The 20,990-nt window shown below is 39.5% G+C and overlaps 4 protein-coding genes across 11 annotated transcripts in view; 1 reads left to right on the plus strand and 3 right to left on the minus strand.

The window, feature by feature from the left end:
* Positions 1–1,549: 1,549 nt before the first annotated feature.
* On the minus strand, positions 1,550–8,499 carry mre11a (MRE11 homolog A, double strand break repair nuclease). Of its 2 annotated transcripts, none has more exons than XM_074679430.1 (20): positions 8,429–8,499; positions 7,752–7,830; positions 7,465–7,597; positions 7,145–7,305; positions 6,954–7,041; positions 6,631–6,772; positions 6,415–6,529; positions 5,950–6,135; positions 5,681–5,852; positions 4,775–4,855; positions 4,559–4,688; positions 4,362–4,462; positions 4,077–4,247; positions 3,932–3,991; positions 3,660–3,843; positions 2,976–3,062; positions 2,739–2,803; positions 2,472–2,533; positions 2,259–2,358; positions 1,550–2,110 (listed from the first exon to the last, which is right to left on the minus strand). In XM_074679430.1, the coding sequence occupies exons 2-20, from the start codon at positions 7,769–7,771 to the stop codon at positions 2,069–2,071; spliced, it is 2,100 nt and encodes a 699-aa protein (XP_074535531.1). In that variant the 5' UTR covers positions 7,772–7,830; positions 8,429–8,499; the 3' UTR covers positions 1,550–2,068. The 2 variants fall into 2 exon arrangements, with proteins under 2 accessions (XP_074535531.1, XP_074535532.1); XM_074679431.1 differs by having other exon boundaries at positions 7,752–7,826; positions 8,429–8,453.
* Positions 8,500–8,706: 207 nt separating this feature from the next.
* cep57 (centrosomal protein 57) lies at positions 8,707–13,314 on the plus strand. The gene is made up of 11 exons (XM_074678787.1): positions 8,707–8,967; positions 9,206–9,389; positions 9,698–9,898; positions 9,997–10,118; positions 10,278–10,406; positions 10,673–10,750; positions 10,854–10,949; positions 11,369–11,458; positions 11,637–11,860; positions 11,951–12,095; positions 12,177–13,314. Exons 1-11 carry the CDS (start codon positions 8,920–8,922, stop codon positions 12,351–12,353), a joined length of 1,494 nt encoding a protein of 497 aa, XP_074534888.1. The 5' UTR covers positions 8,707–8,919; the 3' UTR covers positions 12,354–13,314.
* A 457-nt stretch (positions 13,315–13,771) lies between these two features.
* On the minus strand, positions 13,772–15,915 carry LOC141798320 (coiled-coil domain-containing protein 195-like). Its single transcript, XM_074680200.1, has 3 exons — positions 15,581–15,915; positions 14,774–14,984; positions 13,772–14,657 (listed from the first exon to the last, which is right to left on the minus strand). Exons 1-3 carry the CDS (start codon positions 15,888–15,890, stop codon positions 14,528–14,530), a joined length of 651 nt encoding a protein of 216 aa, XP_074536301.1. The 5' UTR covers positions 15,891–15,915; the 3' UTR covers positions 13,772–14,527.
* A 3,989-nt stretch (positions 15,916–19,904) lies between these two features.
* Positions 19,905–20,990, minus strand: part of dock10 (dedicator of cytokinesis 10) — a 76,147-nt gene continuing 75,061 nt past the window's right edge. For 5 of the 7 annotated variants that reach the window (XM_074680082.1, XM_074680080.1, XM_074680084.1 and 2 more), the window contains one exon: positions 19,906–20,868. In XM_074680082.1, coding sequence (XP_074536183.1) covers positions 20,810–20,868 — 59 coding nt within the window. In that variant the 3' untranslated portion in view covers positions 19,906–20,809. Of the gene's footprint in view, positions 20,869–20,990 lie in introns of all 7 variants that reach the window. The other 2 variants (XM_074680085.1, XM_074680083.1) reach the window with 2 other exon arrangements.

Here is a 20,990-nt window from a genome sequence, read left to right on the forward strand (position 1 = left end):
CAGAAATACTGCATGAATAACAGGTCCATCCCAATAACATTAAGACTCAGAAATGATCCTCCTAAGTGTTTTGACTGTACAGGTTTTGGAACCTTCTCGGACAAGCAGACCTGACATGATGTAACTCATAACTCTGTGCTGCGTTTCGGGTGGAGAGTAATAAAATAGTTTGTATAGCTAAGAAAGAGTGCAGAAAGGGTTAGCTTTAACTGTGTCAAAACCAGAAGATATCTGTGCGAAAAATCAGATTAATACCACACAGTGAATTCAATGCACTTATGGAGCTGATGTTTTAGTGCCTTTAAAGGACAAATGCACCTCTTTTTAGCTCTGACAATGTGCCTGATTCCTTCTACTGGTTGAGCACTTTAAATTAAAAGTGAGATTTACTTGACTTAAGTGTATATGCAGATAGTTTGTGCTGTAAATTTTAACTCTGAACACACTACTGTATGTCATAGTGCCTCCATATTGAGTTTATGTGCAATCATACATCCAGTGAACTGTAAAAACTTGCTTTTGGTCAGAATGTTAGAGCTGCTGTTTAGAGTTTTGTGAATTGGGAGCTAGTCGCGTCACTTGTCACTTCTTGCCAATGTGAAGTGTGGAGCATGGGGTAAACTATGTTAACTCATACACTCAGGTGAAACAAAAGAAAGCTTTTCATTTAAAAGTAATCTTGTTTTAGCGTGTAAAAATATACTTCATTTACCAGTTTGATCTTTAAGACTCTACACAAAGTCAGTCTGATGAAGCACATCTGGATTAGAAAATCATAGCTAACATATTGGAATATACTGGATATAAAAGACCAGTCAAATGACAGCAACATTGCCTGGAGTGCCACAGTGGATGACTTGACTGTATATAAGGTACATTTGGTTGAATTCTTTTTTACTTGTAAATAAGCTAAGTTTATTAAAGATGTTGTTGAAATGAAACAGAGAAAAGACTTCATATTCCTGGCAAGAGTGTGTTTCAGAAACTGGATCTGTCCTCATTTCATTGCTGGTTTCTTTCAGGGCCCACACCCTCTGACCTCAAAGTTAACAAAGGGAGTGACAGGTGAAAGACTTTTATGTAAATCGTTACATAAACTGATGTGAGAATATCCAGTGACAGTTTCATTAACCCTCACAAGCGTACTTTAAAACAAGAATGGAACAGGAATCATGGGAAAGTGAAAAAGTGACTAATCTGGGGGCTAAGAACATAACCTAGATTATTTTAAAGTAGTTTTAAATGTCTGCAGTGATATGCTGCTATGATTATAGAGCTCTATTGTGTCAAATGCAATGCACCAAAGTTTATACCACATAGAGATTTCTAAAATGCTCTAAACACTCCAAACTTCCCCCCTACAGTAGGGAGATATCATGTCTTATCTGATCTATTTTTCATTTTTTTACTTTTTCTTTAAAGTTAAAGGTTTCTATCATAAACTGCTGCAGATCTAGAATTAAGACAGATGGAAAAAGTCTTTTATTAGTATTGACTCTATAACGTAGTACAATACAACATTTTTCTAAATGCTTTATTCGTTATTTTGCAACAAGTAGACATGGCTTGGGTTGCCTGAGGAAAGGGCAACTTTTAGTGCTTTTAGCCTTAGTCACCTCAACATACCTCTACAAGCTCTCTCTGGTAGTTTGATCAGAGCTGAACTAGAACCATGAACACACTCTGTCAGTAAACAGCTATTCCTTTGCTTCAGAAACCACATCTTTCAGGGAACAGTTTGTATTTCAAAGAGAGACAGTTTATATATTTATAAACATTGAAAAACAATAATTGTCTCCTGAATATCCTGAACAACACAAGACAAACCCAGCAGCATTTGCTCCACCTGTTGGTCAAATGAGGTTACTGCACAAAAGATCCCTTCATCAGAGCAGACTGGTTAGGCAGTTTTATTTAAGCAACTGTAGCTAATAAACTTCATCAGTTATCAACATTAGGAAGAAATATGGGAGAACATGAACATTGAAGCTGAAGTGCAGTATTTGATTTGCTTATTAAGATGAGTAGACCTTGGGAAATCACTGGATACATATGGAGACTCCTCTTGTTATCTTCGGGAACCGCGGCTGGGGCCTTTGAATGGATTATCCTATTTAAAAAAAAAAAAAAAAAGAAAAAGAAGGGCACACTTTTGGAAAGCAAACATCTTTGGGTCAAAGAGCATACAAGGAGTTTACACGGTGTTGTGTTGTATTAAAGCATTCAAGATGAAAACTTTATTTCTGATCTATTCTTACCTCTTCATCATCACTGTCATCAAATGCAACTCCTCTTGACGGCTGGCTCTGACTCTGAGAGCCGTACTTGCTAAAAGAAGATGATGATGAAGACACTGGTCTGTGGTAAGAAACAGAAAAGACTTAAACACGCTAGTTTCAAATCCTCACTTGGTACCGGATAGTGAGATTTTGAAAAAAAACCTCCCATGTTGTAGATGAAAATAGACATACTTTGCAGGGGGTCGAGTGGTCTTCATCACAGGTATTTCATCATCTGAGTCATCGATGGTCAACTGGAGACAGGGAAACAAGATAAAAGAATAAGAGTGAGAGTGGGTTCAACATGTGTGTATGTGTATGTGTGTATGTGTATGTGTGTATGTGTATGTGTTTGTGTGTGTGTGTGTGTGTGTGTGTGTGTGTGTGTGTGTGTGTGTGTGTGTGTGTGTGTGTGTGTGTGTGTGTGTGTGTGTTTGTGTGTGTAGTCCCTCAACTTACGTCTTCTGCCTTGTAAGATGTGGAGACTCTGGCCTGAGATGACCTCTGGGATGGAGCTTGAAATGCTGAATGAGGGATAAAGAAGAAGAAGACGAAACATTTTGGGAGTTATCAGGTGATAGAAGACGAAAAGATGAGAGATGAGATCAGTAAAATGTAACGAAACAGATGCATACACTGGTTAGCAGAGGTTGTTGCATTTGAGTCTGAGTCACAGACATTCTCACACTGTCCTACCTTGCATAATGCTTCTGCTTTGTACTGGTGCCGAGTACTTTGTGGAGCGACCTCGACTTGCCGGCTTTGGTTCAGAAGCTGCTGCACCTTGATGACGAAGGACAAGTTCAGAATAAGGATTCAGAATTATATGAACTACACAAATGAACAGTTTTCCACTCTGCCACAATGCATGAATAAGAAAAATAATTCAGAATTTTGCAAAATGCAAAAGATCAAACTAGTAAAACTTTGGGTTCTTTGCCCACCAGTTCCCTAGAGTTTAGCTGTTCTGCTTACAAAAAGCACTGTTTAAGTCACTCTTATACTTGCCACTGAGCCTCTTTAATTGTTGTTGTTGATTAAGTGGTGCCTTAAGTCTTTGACCATTAACTGGTGTCTAAACTCAGGACAAAAAAATAGTATCAAATTGATTCATCTCCACTGAATTCTTCACCCAGAAGTTGTTTCAGTGAAGATCAAGAAATGACAAAAAGCAAGTATTAATTTCTTAGTACACTGTAGTTCCTGGCACTATAGTCTGCAGTTACACAGCATTAAGTGTAAACTTCCACAATGTGGGTCTGTGAGTCATTAGCTTGCACCACACCTACACACCTGAAAAAAAGCACGTTTTGAAAAATCAAACAAAGTCCATTTTTTGTCTTTTGTCAAATAACTACTGCAAAAATAAGATAGCTTTACCTCTTCCCCTTCCCCGGCTCCCCCGCCCTCTACTCCCTCGCCCTCTGCCTCGTGCAGCTGGACGGACTGGGATTGGGTCTTCATCTGAGTCCATGTTAACATCAGCCAGATCATCTAATGTTTCCTGATCTAGAGGTTCATCATCCCCCCGCTCCAAGCGGTGAGCTTTGGCTCTACTGATAGCCTGTGTGAAAGAAAGATACACACACATATTAAGAAAAGCAGACAACAAAACACTTGAGGTTACACACACACACACACTATCTACTTACTTCTTTGATTTCATTTTCCTCTTCAGTCGTGTTCTTTTTGGAGTCCCTGAATCTTTTGATCTAAATGATTGAAAATGTAACTTTATAATGACCTTAAACATCAACTGACACAGCAATTTTTCCAATGTGGGCCCAATCTCTTTACCTCAGTGTCTATATCCTGCTCTGTGGTGACTCCTCTGGCCTGGAGGTGACGCTGTGTCTTCTCTAACTGATACGTAATCAGTTCTTCGATGGCATCTTTCTCATCTTTGTCTACAAACTCCTGAATAGCCTTCCCCATTCCCTGCTCAGTCAGAAGGGACAACTGCACCTTCTGTACAGATATATATACACACATATAAAACACAGGAGAAGCTACAGATTCAAACATGCATTACAGTTATTTTTGAGAATAGACAGTAAGTTAAAACCAGGATGTATAGAGTACCTGTTCAGCTGCCTCAAAGTACTGTTTAACCAGATCCTCAACTCTCAGTCCTTCAATGGCTGTCGTTTTCAATATTTTGCTGTAGTCAACGTTGATTTCATCTGAAAAAACAAAAGGTTTAAGAGTGTCAAAAACAAAAACACATTATGCTTATCAAAAGTATACACTATAGACACAGCATTTCGATTTTTAGTAACCTTTGATGTCCTCCTTTTGCTCACGGCGTCTGAGAAAATGGATCAGGTCTTTCGGGTTGGCTACACGGTCGACAAACTTCTGGCTGAAGCGAGAAGTATTAAACGCCTCAAAACCCCCGCTGTAGTCCACCTGTGCATAATGGGAAGGATAAAATTTCACAAACTGGTGTGTTATTAGAAAGTTTTCAGCGAATGCTTGATTTGAGAGCACCTTACCCTCAGGCGGATCAGAGGTTTCTCAGGAGTGAGTGGACACCCAAGTCTTTCCCTTTCAGCTTCTTCTAACATTTCTGTGACCTAAGTAAAGATAGGAGAGAATAGGGGGATAGGAGGCTTAAGGTCAGGAAGGATAAGGTAATGTTAATAGTATATGCTAAAATCCTGAGGTTGATTTCAATACCTTTTTAAGACTTTTTCAAAAACCTTTAAAAAAGTTTTAAGACTTTATCGCAACTTTCAGTTGTTGTTGGCATCCACTTTTTAACAGTTGTAGTTTACATTTTTGCAGAAATGATGTAAGCTAAGGAGGAATAAAGCTTGAAAGAACAAATGAAAATAAAGGCAGGTTTATCCACACTCCCACAAACAAGAAACAGCAGTTATTCAAGGCCAACTTGCTGAGGAAAATGAGAAATTATTGAATCATTTTTAAAATTTAGGACATGTGCCGGAGATTGTGTGATTTGCTAGAAATAACATTATTTATGACTGGTGTTTATACCGCTCACAATCCTTATTGTTGTATCTTATTGTAACTAGAGTCTTTGTGTATTTTTTCAATTTTATTCTTTTTTATTTTTGTATTTTTCTACTGACTCCATTGATTTCTGCTGTTAACACAACATTTTTCCAATTGGGATCAATAAAGTAACTCTATTCTTTTCTATTCCATTCTATTTTAGAACTTAATCGGCTGAATGTTGAACGTCCCAATCAGGAGACAGTTGCAAGGAGGAAAATTAATATTCGTGGGGTTGTTGGGTCAAAGCTTGAATACCTATGAAACTTAATACCACATAAAACCACAATTAAGACTTTTTAATACTTTTTAAGGCCTTTAATTTTCCCATAATTGCGGACACCCTGTGGAATAAGAGGTGATGAACTGAATTCAACAGTTACCTTTGCAAAGCACAAATTCTCCACTTTCTTTGTGACCTGGGGTGTTTCAGGTGTGAAGAGGTCCTGATAATCAGACAGTACCACGTCCTGGATTAGGAACTGACGCACTGTCTTTAGTGGGATCTTCTGCAGGTTCATCTTACGACCTTTCACCCTCAGCAGCCCTATGTGCCTTCATTCACACATACAGAAAGGTTGAGTTCCTTTCATTCTCAAGAACATTAACAGAATATGAAAAATCTGAGCTGGGGTTGTGTGTCTATTTGTACTTCTTTGTTGCCTCTCCGGGGGACAGGGAGGTGGCTACAGAGCTGCCGGGCTGTGTCACATAGAAGAGCTGCTGTTCATTTCTGGTTGGTGTTATCAAACATTCATGCTCATGTCCCCACACCACCAAGTCCAGAAACTCATCCAGGAACTGCTCAGGAATGTAGTTTGTGGGTCCATGTTTACTCCTAGTAAAAAAAAAAATTGAATTGACACAATACAAATTATGTGTTACATCCACAACTTGTTTCAGGAGGTCATGTAATATACATTTAATAAACCCACCAAATAGAGTGAACAAATCTACAAGTCAATTTCTAAAAATCAGAGCCAAAATTCTCAATCCCTTCCTCACATACGTTCTATACTCTGTCAAAAGACTCTGACTTGTTTGTGTATTGCTAAAATTTACATCTATCAGTAACTGTTATAAATTAAGACTACAAAACGTGCATCAAGACACTCACCTGTTCTGGTGGATGGCAAATAGGTTAAACCATTCATCTTGGTCTTCTTTGGGGCGGAGCATAGTCACCTGGTTGTTGACAAACATCCTGTACAAGCGCTCATCTGGGATCGAACCTTTGTACGCACACACACAGAAACACAAAAATTAGACAGAAACAGTGAAACACATTCTCTTTCATCCTGTTACAAAACTGTTACATAAATTGCACATTTACCAAGGCCATATAAAGCTAGCTTTGTGCTGCCTTTCTGCAGGAGAACGGGGCTGATTTCAATCTTTTCAACTGAGTGTGAGTGACCAAAGTGATTGACGAGTCCTGAAGCACTGAGCAGGTCCAATGCACACAAACCTTCAGCCTTCAGCAAAAAATATAAAGCAGAATGCGATTAAAACAAACATATAGAAATTTATGTATTTTTTACTAAACCAGGTTAGTCCCTTTGAGATTAAAAATCTCTATTTCAGTGGAGACCTATAAAAATCAAGATCAAATAAAAAGTGTTGTCAATGAAGTATTTTTAAATTGATCTAACTCACCCCAGTTGGGTCATCATGATTGCCGTGAATACTGAACACAGGAATCGAGATGTTCAGGTTTTCATCCTGATAGTTTACCCATGGGAACCTACAACACAACATCACAAATACCACACAATCATCTGTGACATTCATTCAAAGAGAACACAACATTTTGAGCAGAAAATGTCACAAATGTATCTTGAACTGACTGGGTGGTGTTGAAGTTGACGTTCTGGTCACTGAGAATGTTAAAGTGTATGGGTGAGTCCCCCATGCAGTATCGCCTCAGCATCGTGATGCAGCTGTGAAGGCATCGGCGTGACGGTTTGTTGTCATGAAACAAGTCACCACCCAGTAGGATAAAATCTACCTGCAAGCAAGTAAGCAAAGAGAAAGTAGCCACACAGACCTGACAAACATTTGGGATGCTGGATGTTTAGGTGTACAAGAAAACATAAACACTGATATCATGTACTGCTGAGGCAACTTTCTGACCCTGATTTACACACTACAAGGAATTTTTACATACCTGGTTTGTCTTGGCACATTTTAAGATCTCATCAAATGTGTTAAAAGAGTCACTGCCACGAATGGCGTCCTTCTCAAGGTAGCCAATGTGAATATCTGTAGCAATCAATATCTTGAAGGTATCCTCATCATCCCTGGAAAAAAAACACACATACAGCATGTTACTTTTTCGAAACTGATGCAATTCACTATTCATCTGAAGATTGTTTGACTCTGATGATTTCCACCCATAATTCAAAACAGACATACATCACGGATGTTTAAAGTTTGTAAGTTAAATAGACTCACAGGTTGTTCTCAGAGGACATTATGGTGTTAGATGATGAGAGGTCTGTTTTCAGGGATAGGTGGTCAGTAGAAATCCTAGCTGCAAAAAAAAAAAAAAAGAAATAAAATAAAATAAAATTGAGCTCAGGGGAACTTGTCCATAAAATTCATGAGCAATTTTTTTTTTTTTTTCAGGAGCAATTTTATCAGTAACTTCAGGGTTGCTGCACAAGTATCACACGGGATGCTAAAGACACAGCTAGTGATACGTCCATGCAAGGGAATAATACTACAGTGAACCATAATAACCTAGTCAGTAAAGAAAGTGAGGTAATAAGAAGTGTCACAGAAGTATTTTATTTATCCGTTTGAGACTTTCCACATACTAAATAACGCGCTTACAGCGTGGTACACTGTTTTACAGTAAGCTAACAATAGCGGGTTCGTAAAGTATCTCTCAGCTCTAGTAACTTGTTACAGAGTACTAACTAACTGTGGCATGTCTAAACATAACTGTGATAACATTAGGTTAGCTTTCAATGCAAGCTAGAAGCTATTGGGAACAAGTTATCACTATGATAGCTAACGCGAAATAAGCTTATGTTATTAGAGACAAGTTTTACAAGTTTGAGTTAACCCTGGAAACACCTATTAATGGTATACACAACTGCATTGAATGCACATTACTTTGTACCCACCTCCTGCGTGTTCACCAAATGCAAGCAAACTTGTCCTAAAAATCCCGGCAAGTCTTGCAGGTCCTTGTCCCCGCCCCTCTAAGGTGGCTTTGAGGTATTGTAGTTTTATTTTGAAGTAACGCCATTTTAAACATGGGGTCTTTGTGAACGTGAACTACATTTCCGGTTAACAAATAGTGTGCGTTAGTTTACTCTCCAGGGCACACCGGTCCCGCTTCAAACCATACAGCAGTGCTGCGCGCGTGCATCCGGGCGAGCCCAGGCAAAACATCATTCAAACCCGTTAAAAATCCTGGATTGTGTGTGGTGTGTCAAGTGATGTTTTCTTTTCACAGACCACACAAGCCTTAGTACAAGTAGCTGGAAACGGCGCGTAGCTAGCAAGCTAACAGTCCCCACTGAAGAGGGCTCGGCTATCTTAACTAAACGAAGCATATTTCGGACTTTTTAATAACAGGCTCGACACAGACGCACTGGATAGCCTGCATTCAATGGAGAGCCTGTCAAAAACAGCTGCAACTGATGCTACGCAGAAGAAGGTAGCCTTTCAGTACTTTTCTGGTTTGACTGATAGGAATAAAAAGACCTTTTTGTTTTATGTAGTTTATATCAGGCATGGAGTTTGCCTTAAGATACTGTTGCTACAACTCAGACCAGCTGATGTTTCAGACTGGGTTGTCATCTTCTTTTGTTATTGATGTGAGCTTCACAAACTATAACGTCTGCAAAATTAACCAGATAGTGTGCTGTTAAATATTCCACTTGGTGTCTTTTCAGGGGTTTTATCCAGCAGCACCACCCAATGGGATTGTGTCTGACAGTGTATCACTCACATCTTACAAAGAGTACCCTGTGCACCGTCCCCTCATCAACGCTCTACATCATCCTCCTCAAACACACACACAAAAGTCATTTCTCCCATCATCACCCAGTAAGGCATTCCCAGAGACCAGCAGTGCAGGTAACTTTCTTTTACATCTGAGTGTGTGTGGGTTTTCTCCCTCCAGGAGTTTTCCAGTCATGTATTGTGGTGTTTCACAGCTCCATGGTTACAGGATGTGCAACATGATGCCACACTACTTGAATGTCTCTCATGCACAGGCATCTCTTCAGCCTTTAATGTTGTTTCCTCCTTCTGCTCTGCATCGAAACCTTATCTTAATTCACCTTGACTGTAATATCCTAAATATGTTTGAAGCCTCTCAGTAAAACCATGTATCACTTTCTTGCACCTGATTTTTACCAAACACAATCCACGTGCTTGTTTAGCAATCCTTTCCGCCCTGAGGAACCTCCAGGAGAAGATCAGGAAGTTAGAGCTGGAGAAAGGAAAAGCTGAACTGAGTATACACACTCTGAGAAAAAATGCATTACACACCCATCTGCAGAGGGATGGAGCCACAAGGAGACTTTTAAATGATCAAACAGACACAGAGAAAGAAAGAAGAGGCCAGTCTGACTGCAATGAAGGTTTGTTTATGAACAAGATTTTGCAAATGCTATTTTTTTCCATATATGGAAAAATATATCTTTTTGATTTCATGGTGTCCTGTTGTTTTTCTTTGCAGTGTTAATCAGCCACCTAGCTGCTGCAGAGTCTCGCTGTGCAAAGCTGGAGCGACAGCTGGATTACATGAGGAAGATGCTGCGCAGTGCCAAGTCAGACAGGAGCTGCCTGCTCAAACAGCAGGTTAACAGTGTCCCTAAATGTCATAGACTTTGACAGAGATGACAAAACCCTGCACCTGTAGATGCACAAAATCATTAATGAATGCTGTATTCTTTATATAAAGTCTATCATATTTGAGTGCACAGTTAAACTGTGTGTATTGATTTTTTACAATATCAGGTTCCCACAGAGATGGCCAAGTCTGCTAACAAGCAGTCTGACCTGGTGTCTGAGCATGCCCAGTTGGAAAAGCTGGAGCGGCTGGAGCAGGAGTATCTTCGACTGACACGCACACAAAACAATGCACAGGTACACACTACACAGCAGCTACTGACATTAAACAACGAGGTGCATCAGACCAAATGCATTTATTGATTCACTTCAAATGGTAACTAGTCCCTAATCTTATCTAGACGATTAGTTTGGAAACAAAACAAACATTTGTGAAAAACATTTTGAAAAGCCTTAATACAACTTGCTATTACTCACGACATAAACTTACCGTGAATTTAAGGGTTTCCATTAATGTTCAGACGTGAAAGCTCAGTAATGATGATTGTGTCTGATTCTGTCAGATGAAAATTCAGGAGCTGGAGATGAAACTACTAGAGGAGGAGCACCAGAGAAAGCTGGTTCAAGTTAAGGCCAATCAGGTACAGAAGGCACTGAAGTTTTAATTAAAATGAAATTAAATTATCTCCTCTCTTTTCGCTAATATTGACAGCTTGTTTGGGGTCTCCTTATGCTTTTCTTAAGCTACAAACAGGTTTGGAGGCCAATAGGATTCTACTGCAGTCAGTGTCACCCTGCTTGTCTTCCAGAGAGTCCAAAGAGAAGAGGTCAGACCCGAAGGTGAGGAACTTCACAGGAGTTTTACTTTATTAGTAATGCTTTTTTGAGTCTTTGTTCGTGGATTCAAAAACAGCACAGTTGGGCCACACACAATTGCTTCACACTTGTTCAAGCTCAATCAAACTGTTGTGAATTTGAGTACTTGTTAGTGTGTTCTGACTGCTTTTGAATAGGTTTTTTGAAAAGGATCTATGGAGTATTTTTTCACACAAGTCTCTTAAAAAGCAGCAAACTTTTAAATGCTTTGAATTGAGTTTTTTCCATAAAAAATACCCAGAGAAATGATGTGAAAATACAAAGGTCAAATGAATTCAGAAACCTTGTAAAAACCAATGCTTCAATGAGGACACAAGTTATATTCCTACACAGGTCTTTCACCAGGGATCTAATGTTTGTATGTTTTTATTTTTTCTCTTTAGAGGCAGTCACCTCCAGCACCACTGCAGTCACCCAACACACAGCCACACTACAGACTGAGCCTCAAAGATGTTCCCTTTGTCGCTGGAACGGTAACAGGGGCATGCATTTATGTGTGGTGTCTTATAATTATTTGTTTTTTTACTTCACGCAAAGCAGTTAGCTACTGCAGCATACTGTCTGTTAATTCTCAGGATGAATTAAAAACTTATCTATTTCTGAACACTTGGATAGAGTTGAATCTAGTTTCTGTCTCTCTCTGGCCGTCAGTCTGTGGGATGCAGCCACTCAGTCCGAGCTAACGTCCAGTCAGTTCTGTCTCTCCTGAAACAACACCAGCCTCACCTCTGCAACAGCCGCGTCCTCTCCAACAACAACGAGACAGGATGCTGCAGGTGCTCAGACTCTTCCTCTTCATCATCATCTTCTGCTAGTGAAGAGACGCTTTCGGAGTTACTGCAGGCAATGCAGGAGGAGCTGCGACTCATGAGCTTGTGAGTGTAGTCCCACAGGGGCTCAGTTAGAGGGAAATTTCTTTGAATTGTATGAAATGTCTCTTATTGCATGTGTGTGTGTGTTTGCAGAGAGCAGGATGAGCTAATAAGGCAGGTGGAAGCCAGTGTGTCTGAAGGAGAGAGAAAAGAGCTTCAGAGGGAGCAGGAGAGGCTGCTGCTGAAGATAGAGAGGAAAGGAGAGCAGATCAGTAAGCTCTACAAACACCAAACACAGGTAGGTTCTCACAAAACAAAAACACATAACTCTACCAGATGTCAAATGTTAGCGTCCAATTCTTCCTGCTTATGCCTCTAGATCAAGAAGTTTAAGAAGGAAGTTGATTTCAGGCGTAATAAAGTGAGAGCAACAACCACAGTGGCCACCAGAGGCCGCTCTGCTGGATCAGTCAAAGTTCGACCAGGAGAGAGAAGCAGGAGGAACCTAAAGCTGCTGAGGGACATGAAGGCTCTACAGACCTCTTTGCAGACCTAAAAGAACCAGGACTCGGTCAACTTTGTTCATCTTATTGGTACTACACCTCTTCCCAGTGCACTGCATCCATTCCAGCCATAATTTCACAAAGTTTGCAATACTGAGTACTGCAGATGTTGGTCTAAGGTGTGTCTTCTTAAACATATGATCTTTGATCCTTGGTAAACACTTTTTTTGTACTTTGTGATTCAGTGGATTTAATGAAAACACAAACATAACGTCAGGTTTGTCATCTTAGTGTCTAATAACTGTCCTTGAGACGTTACAGAAAAAGAGGGTTTTAATTTGTGGTCGACCTTTTCTCCAACTGTCCAACTGAAAAAGCTGCATTATTTATATTTAACAGAAGCTATTGCCTCAAATGTTTTTTTATTGATCCTGACTTTTTTTTCCGCTTTTATTTATTTTTTTCATTTATATTTATTTTTTTTTCCAGCAGAGGGCATAAACTCTCGAAAACGAGCTAAACTGTAAAAGTGATGATAAAATTCGGACACCATATTTTCATTCAGGTTTTATCAATTTTTCAGGGTAAATAAAACATATCATGAGCCCAAGGATTTGAAAAAATAGAGAGGGTTAAAAATTACTTTCAATACGGCCTAATTCTAGAGGCAGAATCATTCCTTGTGTGCTTGTTGGTCACATACTGTCAGATTTTATTCAGCAAAAGCAGCAGCTTCCGGGAGTTTAAAGAGACTACAGTGATGAAATGAAATTGATGCACATTTTTGCTTGTTATAAGCCTTTTTATAGTTCTGGACAACCTCAAGAAGACTGCAGTGAGCTGTATTTTGTAAAAAAAAAGACTGGATGACTTTGCTGTGTCAAAATGTATGTATGTATTTAGTTATGATGTTTAAATGAGAATATTTGTTTTATTTCTTCAAAAGCAGGTGAATGGACTCTAGTGTCTTTTGACAATCATGAGCGAACTATTTTTAAGGCCTTGAGAATTAAAAATTATTCATGCTTATGTATGACTGATTGTATTTGTCGGCTTTGGCCTGCTGGACTTGAAAAAAATTGTGTATAATTTTAGGATGTAAGATCCTCTCAGTATTTTTTTAATATATAATATATATATACCGAAGTTCAAGAGGACAGTTTGTGGTTTGCTTGTGCCTTATGTATCTAGATACCATGGAAAATATAATACACAACATCCTTGTGTAACGAGGATTCTCATTAGCCATAAAACTCTTTACTTGTTTATATTCAATATTTATGATTTATTTACAGTTAAAACGTTTTATCCTGTGTACTGAAACCTCCCAAACTGCAGTTTAAAATCACCCTTCTTTTAAATACTGAATAATTACAAAACAGTATATGGTTTATACATGTTTAGTGATAAAACACTGATTTACAACACTGAATGCTTTTCATTCAGGCATTTAAGTAATATAGTACACTGTATAGTTTGAAATAATGCAATATGTGACAGTAAGGTGGTTAATTCGAGAAGATTACAAGAAACATGCTTCAGGGGTTTTGGAATACTGAATAACACTGGTATGTCAATGATAATGGTTGATCGGGTTAGTAAGGGTTAGGGTTAGGAATGCCATATGTAGGGTTAAAGTCAGGGTCAGGGTTGGGGTTGCCTGATCCTAACCCTAACCGCAACCTAATGCAACCTAAGGTGCTTTGCCTTTCATTTGAACTTTCTCACGTGAAATACTGGTAACGATAACTAGTGTCCTCCATCCCTCAGCAGAGACTTAAAAAAAAAAAAAAAAACGCTCTTTGGAAACACTGTCAGGAATCACATTGAAACACACACGTGCCCCCCTTCATTAAAAGAAACACAAATAAATAAACAATGAGCTGGATGTTGCTCGTGAGAACTGAGTCAGCAAACATAATTGTCCGTAAAGTGCTGTAACCTGCACGCGCCATGGCAACAGATAAAGTTCAGAGCAGAGTTTAGACATCTGATCCTCACTGCTGAGGCCCTGGGTGTCATCACTGCTGACCAGGCCTGGATTGCCATGGCAGGATGAAAACAAACACCTGTAACCAGAGTCTGCTGTTTGTGTGATCAGGTGTGATAAATTCAGTCTGCCGGTTCTCTCTGTAAGAGCTCCAGGATGCTCTGACCTTAATGAAGTCCATGTGTGCATTTTGTCTCATGGTCCATTCAAAGTCCATTCAATGATCTGCTTAATCCTTTAGGAGTCTGTCTCAGAAATGGGGGCCAGCTCTGTGATTTTAGGCTCCTCCTGGTGCTTCTTAAGAACTGGTCTACTGGTGTAAATGTCATCCACTGGTAGAAGAAAAGTGACAGTTTTCACCTTTGTCCTGAAACATCAAAAAAATAAGAGTAAAACTCACCTTAAACTAAACTTTATACAACAGGGTTCCAAAATATCCATTAGTATGATTTAGAGTGTATGTTGTTGTTTTTTTTCTTTTACCTGTTTTTCTGTACATATTCCTGCAGAGAGTGCCTGTTGTTAACTTCTCTGGCTGAGTTTCCAAAGATGGCATTCCCATGGTGGATGTTTTCTTGTAGTTGTCCCCATTTGGAGTCCCTCTGTTGAGCCCTGTCAACTCCTCCTTCTGTCATGGTCACCCCAGATAAATTGGAGCCCATTGAGTATCTTCTAACAGTCATGATGGTGTTCTCTGTGGGGAAAAAAATATAGAAAAAAATGTAAAAAGTCATGCAATAGTGTTTTAGATTCAGTTGAATTATATATATTATCACTTCCCATGTCTTGCAATCAATTTGTGATTATCTTGTACTCTTTCACATGTTGCTGCAAGTCACTTTGGTAAAAATATGCCAACGGGAGGTGATTGTGTTGCAGATTAAAGGGTCATAATTGTTCCAAAAAATTAAGTCACTTATTTTTGAAGTCCTGATCTAAATTTTAATAAGACAATATGCATGCTCCATGGAAAACGTAGAATCCAGTGGTGAAGGTGTTTGGTGGTCAGAAGAAACATCAGATTATATTTTCTCATTTTAACTGACATTCCATAAGTTTTTTTTTTGTTTTGTTTTGTTTTTAAACAAGCTGTTATGAGTATTTTATAGGCAACTAAGTTATTTTACTGTTTATTTAAAACACTTACACTTATAACAACAACAACAACAACACTAATAATAATAATAATAATAATAATAATAATAATAATAATAATAATAATAATAACATATTCTGTCTCGTGACAATATTTAGCTGTATCTCTGTAGGGTACCTATGCTTCTGTCTTACCTTTGTATTGACCCTCTAACACCGGCGCAGACGCATTTCTCCTCAGGTTCACGTAGGGGTTTTCCAGCTTCTCTGCAGCTGAAGTTGCCTTGCTGCCTTCCCCTGTCGTGCCCTGCTGTCCGTAGTCCCCCCTCAGCTCGCGGTTCTCCTCCTCCAGCTTCTTGATCTCCTCGCGCATCTCCATGATGACGTGCGCCAGGCTGCGCGTGCTCTCCATGCTGCTGCCGCTGCGCTGCCAGTACCACGGCTTCCGATACACCGGCGGGGAGTCATGCAGGTGGAGCTCTCCGTGCTGCTGTGGCCCCAGCATGCTGCTCCTCAGGAGGCGTACTTTGTGGTCGTCCTGGTCTGTGCCTGCACGCTCAATCTCAGTCCAGATCTTGTTCTGAGGAAGATTATGTCGCCTTTCACCACTTATACAGCTGAAAGGACTCCGGTGATCAGCCAGCAGCACACAAAGGATGTTTTATTCATCAGGCCTGGAGTCCAGTTTCAGGAAAACCAAGCAGGGGTCGGAAATGAAATGTGCACTGCAAAGGGGTTTGAACGGCGGGAGACAAACTGTAGAGAAAGCGGCAGGCTCACTGAAATACACAAACTAGGTAGCTTTTTGGTCCTCAAATATGTTGAAGCTTGATTTTTCAGCTCAAACAAAAGGCCGAGGATGACCAGATTTTTGGCACTCCTCACATCTTGGTGTAATGACCATGTCTCTACCGGGATTACAATATCCTCCCTTTGAATTATTAATTGAATCTGTCAACAGAGATAAATCTTGGAAAGAAACTGAGAAAAGGCCAGCTTTCAGTATTTTTCCTATCTAGACTCTGGACCAAAGATTTTTTTAAAAGCATTTTATATTTCACTATTTGCGATGTAAACACATCACACACTCTCCCCTTAAATCACAGTCATAACTAAAAATAACAGGATTAATAGTTTAAAAAAGGCCATGTAGAAAGATGTGCCTCAAGCCAGTTTGTTTAAGTCACCGCTCAGTGTCTGAACAGTAAAGAAAACAAAGCCCACTTGTTAGTTATAAAAGTTCATTCATTATGTTAACAGACTACTGCTTGTTCCTAACTTCAGTTGCATGAAAAGCTATGGTATAATACACCCGGAATGAACATAAACACTGCAATTTGAGTCCATAAGGGTTGAAAATATTGGTCAACACAACACAGATTTTAGTTTTTGTGTATTTCTTTGTTTTTATTTTTCAAAAAGGTATTTGGCAACTCAATAGTTGCCTACTATCCAAGAAATATGGTTGCTGTGAGATAGACTCAAGAGAAGATGCCCTCAAGCGTCTGTGAAAACCTAATGGTGTAAAAACAAATAAACAATAAACTGGGTCTCTAAGTACATTGACAAATCAGGGAGTTACAGGTTATTATGATATGTTCGGCTTTTTGAGCTGTTATGTGCAACAAGAAGTGTAATACAGTCAGGGAGCGTTGTTGGCTAGCAAGTTGAAATATTTTTTGTTTGTGTCCTGACTCAAAGTAACTTGAACCAGTAGGATACACAGTCCAGGCCAGCAGGAAAGAGACAGACAGGTACACACAGGGCTGTCTGTACCAGAGAGAAACCCAATCAGCCTCCGCTCTCTGGTTCACTGACCAGGTTGCAGAGAGGGAGGGAGGCAGGCAAAGGACGGGACAGAGAGGACTGACTGGCTGTAAGTTATTGCAGAGGCAGGAGGTCAGTGAAACTCAATCTGCAGCTCCTCAGGTGTGCATCCACAAAGGACAGTGAAGACACAGAGTCCATGTGACAGCATGTTAGCCTAGTTAGCATGTTGGACAGAAGTATTGAGACAGAGGATTGCACACAGGGTTTTACCACCAGTCACATGTTGATGGTCACTTAACCTCTTTTTATGTGCTGACTCTAAACCAAAAGCTTAGTATCAATAAATAAAGAAGCACTCTCATATTCACTCTGAATGGTCAGTAATTATACACAACAAAGAGGAAAAACTGATACCAGATCCGTAGGCAAACTGTTGCAACATGGTCCTCATTTTAATGTCATTACAAACCTCACTGAAAGGAATTGTTGTGCTTATATGTGAAAGATGTGGGATTACATTACAAACATTTCTTTCACACAAATATTTTTTAAAAGCAGACAGCGAGTAGTAAGTGCTCATAAAAAGTGTCAAAAGTGATGAAAAGATAGGCTAGGCCTAAGCTCCTAGGTATATAAAAGCTTCATATTAACCTCTTGACACCCAGTGTCCACATTTCCACCCCTCAGACCCATGATACTTCATTTTTTAAAACTTTGACCTATTAGCCACATTTAGGGACATACCCACATCATCTTTTGGTGAAATCATAACATTACACCCATTTTAGTGAAACAAAAACAACAAACTGCCCGTACAAAGACCAAGTTTAGTTTTTCTACCTATTAGGTCTTACTTTGCCCAAATAGCAGGGTCAATTAAAAATTGCACACCAGACAAAAGCTCGGGTCTTAAGGGATTGAAGGTTTTACAGATGCTGTGAGGAAGATCTGCTTAAACTGGACTGCAGCGACACCTTTTGGCCCGGAGTCTCACGCATACTGCCATGAAGACATGACTTTTGGCGAAGTGTGTTTTTGTTTTCGAATTAAATGGAGATCAGATTGATATAAATTTTCTTTGTTCAGACAACTTTACACGCCGAGGTGAGGTGTTTATCATTACAATCACACAGGACTACAGATTGAAACGTGACAACAAGAAAGCATAGTTTGTACCATAGTTAAGAAGCCGCCTAAATGTAGCGGTGCTTGCTGCCCAGTGCTCTAAGGGGCCGCTTACACCGCAACTGTTTTAGGGTGAAACACAAAGTTTTGTTGTGTTTCAGCCTCATGTTGACATGGAAATGGCATTAAGCCAACCTACAACGTAAACTTTTGAAAACAGCCTCCAGAGTGGGATTTTTCTGGAATACTGTTGCCTGCTGACTGTCTTTATACAAAATGTGCATCTGTTACTCCACTTTTGCACTTGTAGTGTTCACCAATACACCAGATGACTTGCTCAACTCCACTCCTGGACAAGACAGTTATAGCGCCGACTACAGGCCTGGCACATTTACTACAGCATTTTCAGTCCCCCAATGTCTCCGTGCAAACACAGATTTTTTTTCCACTGCGTTTTAGTGTTTTCAGATGAAACGTTGTGTAAATAGGGCCTAAGACATGTCAGTAATGTGTAATGTTAGTGAATCCCAGTTATGTCCTGCCAGTCAACTACCAAACAGAGCTAACGTAACCTCACGCTTCATTTTATTGATAGACTCTCAAGTTTGAACAGACCACTGCAGAATAACTGCTGACTGTGGGTTGGAATGCATCTGGGTTGTGCTCTGTCACTCTTCCGTTTAACTTTCTTCTGCTCTTTTGTCCTTTTTCTATCTGACAGTTAGGCTCCTGTATCCACCATCACTACAAAATTAATCACAGAAATAATTTTCAGCAGAGAAAAACCCAGCTCTATTTTCTCACTACTAAACTTTGTCAGCTGGTGTGGTGTTGTCATAGAGACTTAAACGTGCTGTAAATCAATGCGGTCCTACCCAACCTGATCCAGAAGCTAAGAAGTAGTATTTAGGAATAACCTATATTGGTTTTACTAATCTAATTTTAAGGTGTGGATTATGATAAGGCATATTTCTAGAAGGGAGACTTTTTCAAGACCACTTAGGAACTCCTCACAGCCCCTTTAAACAAAAGGGCTACCAGTGGGGGAATAACTTTTAGACAAAGTAGATTATCTGTCTCAGTGAAGATTTGATCCTTTAAGTTACTGGCGGGTAACTTTGAAATTGGCACACATAGGGACATTAAGTTCATTAGGGTGAGCAGGCATCAGATTTAAGTGTGTTGTCCTTAGGGATGGGTACCGAATTAGGTACTTTTATAGGTACAGACCGAATTCTGTCAAAAGTGCCGGGTATCGATTCATGTAAAACCAAAAGGTACCATGTTAAGGTACCTAAATGCATCCTTGTGACTGTGAGGAAGTGAAAGAGTAGGTGATTTTCCATGCTGGACATGAAACCAGCATTGCAAGACTATATATTGAAGAATAAATTTGTTAAATTGAATTTTTTTTATATATTTCACTATTAAACAAATTGATATTTTGTACCACATAAACACAAAAAAGTACTGAAACTTGGTTCCGTTGAGTACCGGTACCGATTGCCAGGTACTGGGCATCGGTACCGTATCGTTTCAAATGTGAAAGGTACCCATCCCAAGTTGTCCTCACACAAAATCACACAAAAAAGCACAAAAGAACTTTGGACACTAACAAAATTTTATTTAAATGTTATACATAAAACTTTAGTTGTTCTTTTTTAAATTCAGCTAAACAAATATTTATATATTGTATATTTTATCAAAAGAAACATTTCAAACATTTTTTTAAATATTAATATTTCTTATTTACAATTCAAAACAGTACATGAAATAATAACAGTAACAATGCAAATCGAATCATAAAAATGTTACAAAACATAAGGGTTTTTGTTTTCCGTTTGAAAATTGGCTAGCTGATATTTCCAGAACATTAGCAAGGATACAAAGTAGCAATGTGGAGCTGCTCTACATTCAAACAGGAACTTGAGGTGCGTTCAACTCTTCAAATGCTTCTTAATGTTAGTTAAATACCTGTGATACGAATCCTTTTCACATTAGTCATCTTTCAAGTTCTCCAAAGTAGAATAGTACCTCACAGCAAAAATGTGAAAACGGGTCTGAAATGCTCCAAAAGATTTTATTTTACATACAGAGCTGAACGCACCTCAAGCTCAGTAAGGTCACTGTTCTCTAAAGGGACAGGGCTGTGGAGAGAAGGCGCATGTGTGTATTTGACAAATATGCACTGGCTGTTTCGTGTGTGTGCGTTTGTGTGTGTGTCAGAGTGTAAGCTAATGAATTAGTCGGCAGGGCACAGGAGTCCATTCTGCACATGTACTGAGTCTCTAAAACCAAAAACAAACAGAAGCTAACTGTCCAGCGGCCTGGCATCAAACTGTAGATAGTCAACGTTCAAACCACAGGACTACAGACTATCACGACCACAGTCTACACACTTCTCCTTCATCTTCTTCCCTTGTTTTCTCTACACTCGCCGTCAATCACAGTTCCAATAATTCCACAATGAGGCTCAAACTGGCACTCCAATGACATTCAGAAGAAAAAAATGGCCTTCTTCCAGTGAGGCTACTGGCCGTTCAGTAGGCGCTGTGCCGTTCCGTTCCTGGTTGTCTTGTGTGAGGAATCTGGACGGGGACAAGAAGAAAGAGTCAAACCCAGAAAGTAGGTTGAGGCAGCTAGCTTGGTGGTTGAGTGACTTTGAAAAGGCAAGGTGGAGAAGAGAAAGTAGGTTAAGCATGTGGAGACA

This window comes from Halichoeres trimaculatus, unplaced genomic scaffold (genome assembly GCF_033239565.1).
Source record: "Halichoeres trimaculatus isolate MK-OKI-2021-1 unplaced genomic scaffold, fHalTri1.1 fHalTri1_scaffold_9, whole genome shotgun sequence".
In the NCBI taxonomy this organism is placed as follows: Eukaryota; Metazoa; Chordata; class Actinopteri; order Labriformes; family Labridae; genus Halichoeres; species Halichoeres trimaculatus.

Bases quoted from the DNA above. Each gene is read 5' to 3' on its own strand.
- cep57 (XM_074678787.1), top strand. From the start codon at position 8,920: ATGGAGAGCCTGTCAAAAACAGCTGCAACTGATGCTACGCAGAAGAAG. The intron at 9,899-9,996 runs GTTTGTTTATGA...TTTTCTTTGCAG, and splicing joins CCAGTCTGACTGCAATGAAG to TGTTAATCAGCCACCTAGCT. The intron at 11,861-11,950 runs GTGAGTGTAGTC...GTGTGTTTGCAG, and splicing joins GAGCTGCGACTCATGAGCTT to AGAGCAGGATGAGCTAATAA.
- mre11a (XM_074679430.1), bottom strand. From the start codon at position 7,771: ATGTCCTCTGAGAACAACCT. The intron at 7,598-7,751 runs GTGAGTCTATTT...TTTTTTTTCCAG, and splicing joins ATGTCCTCTGAGAACAACCT to GGATGATGAGGATACCTTCA. The intron at 4,463-4,558 runs GTTACTAAAAAT...TTGTTTTTTCAG, and splicing joins GCAAAAGGAGGACATCAAAG to ATGAAATCAACGTTGACTAC.
- LOC141798320 (XM_074680200.1), bottom strand. From the start codon at position 15,890: ATGCTGGGGCCACAGCAGCACGGAGAGCTCCACCTGCATGACTCCCCG. The intron at 14,985-15,580 runs GTAAGACAGAAG...TTTTCCCCACAG, and splicing joins GTTAGAGGGTCAATACAAAG to AGAACACCATCATGACTGTT. The intron at 14,658-14,773 runs GTAAAAGAAAAA...TTGATGTTTCAG, and splicing joins GAATATGTACAGAAAAACAG to GACAAAGGTGAAAACTGTCA.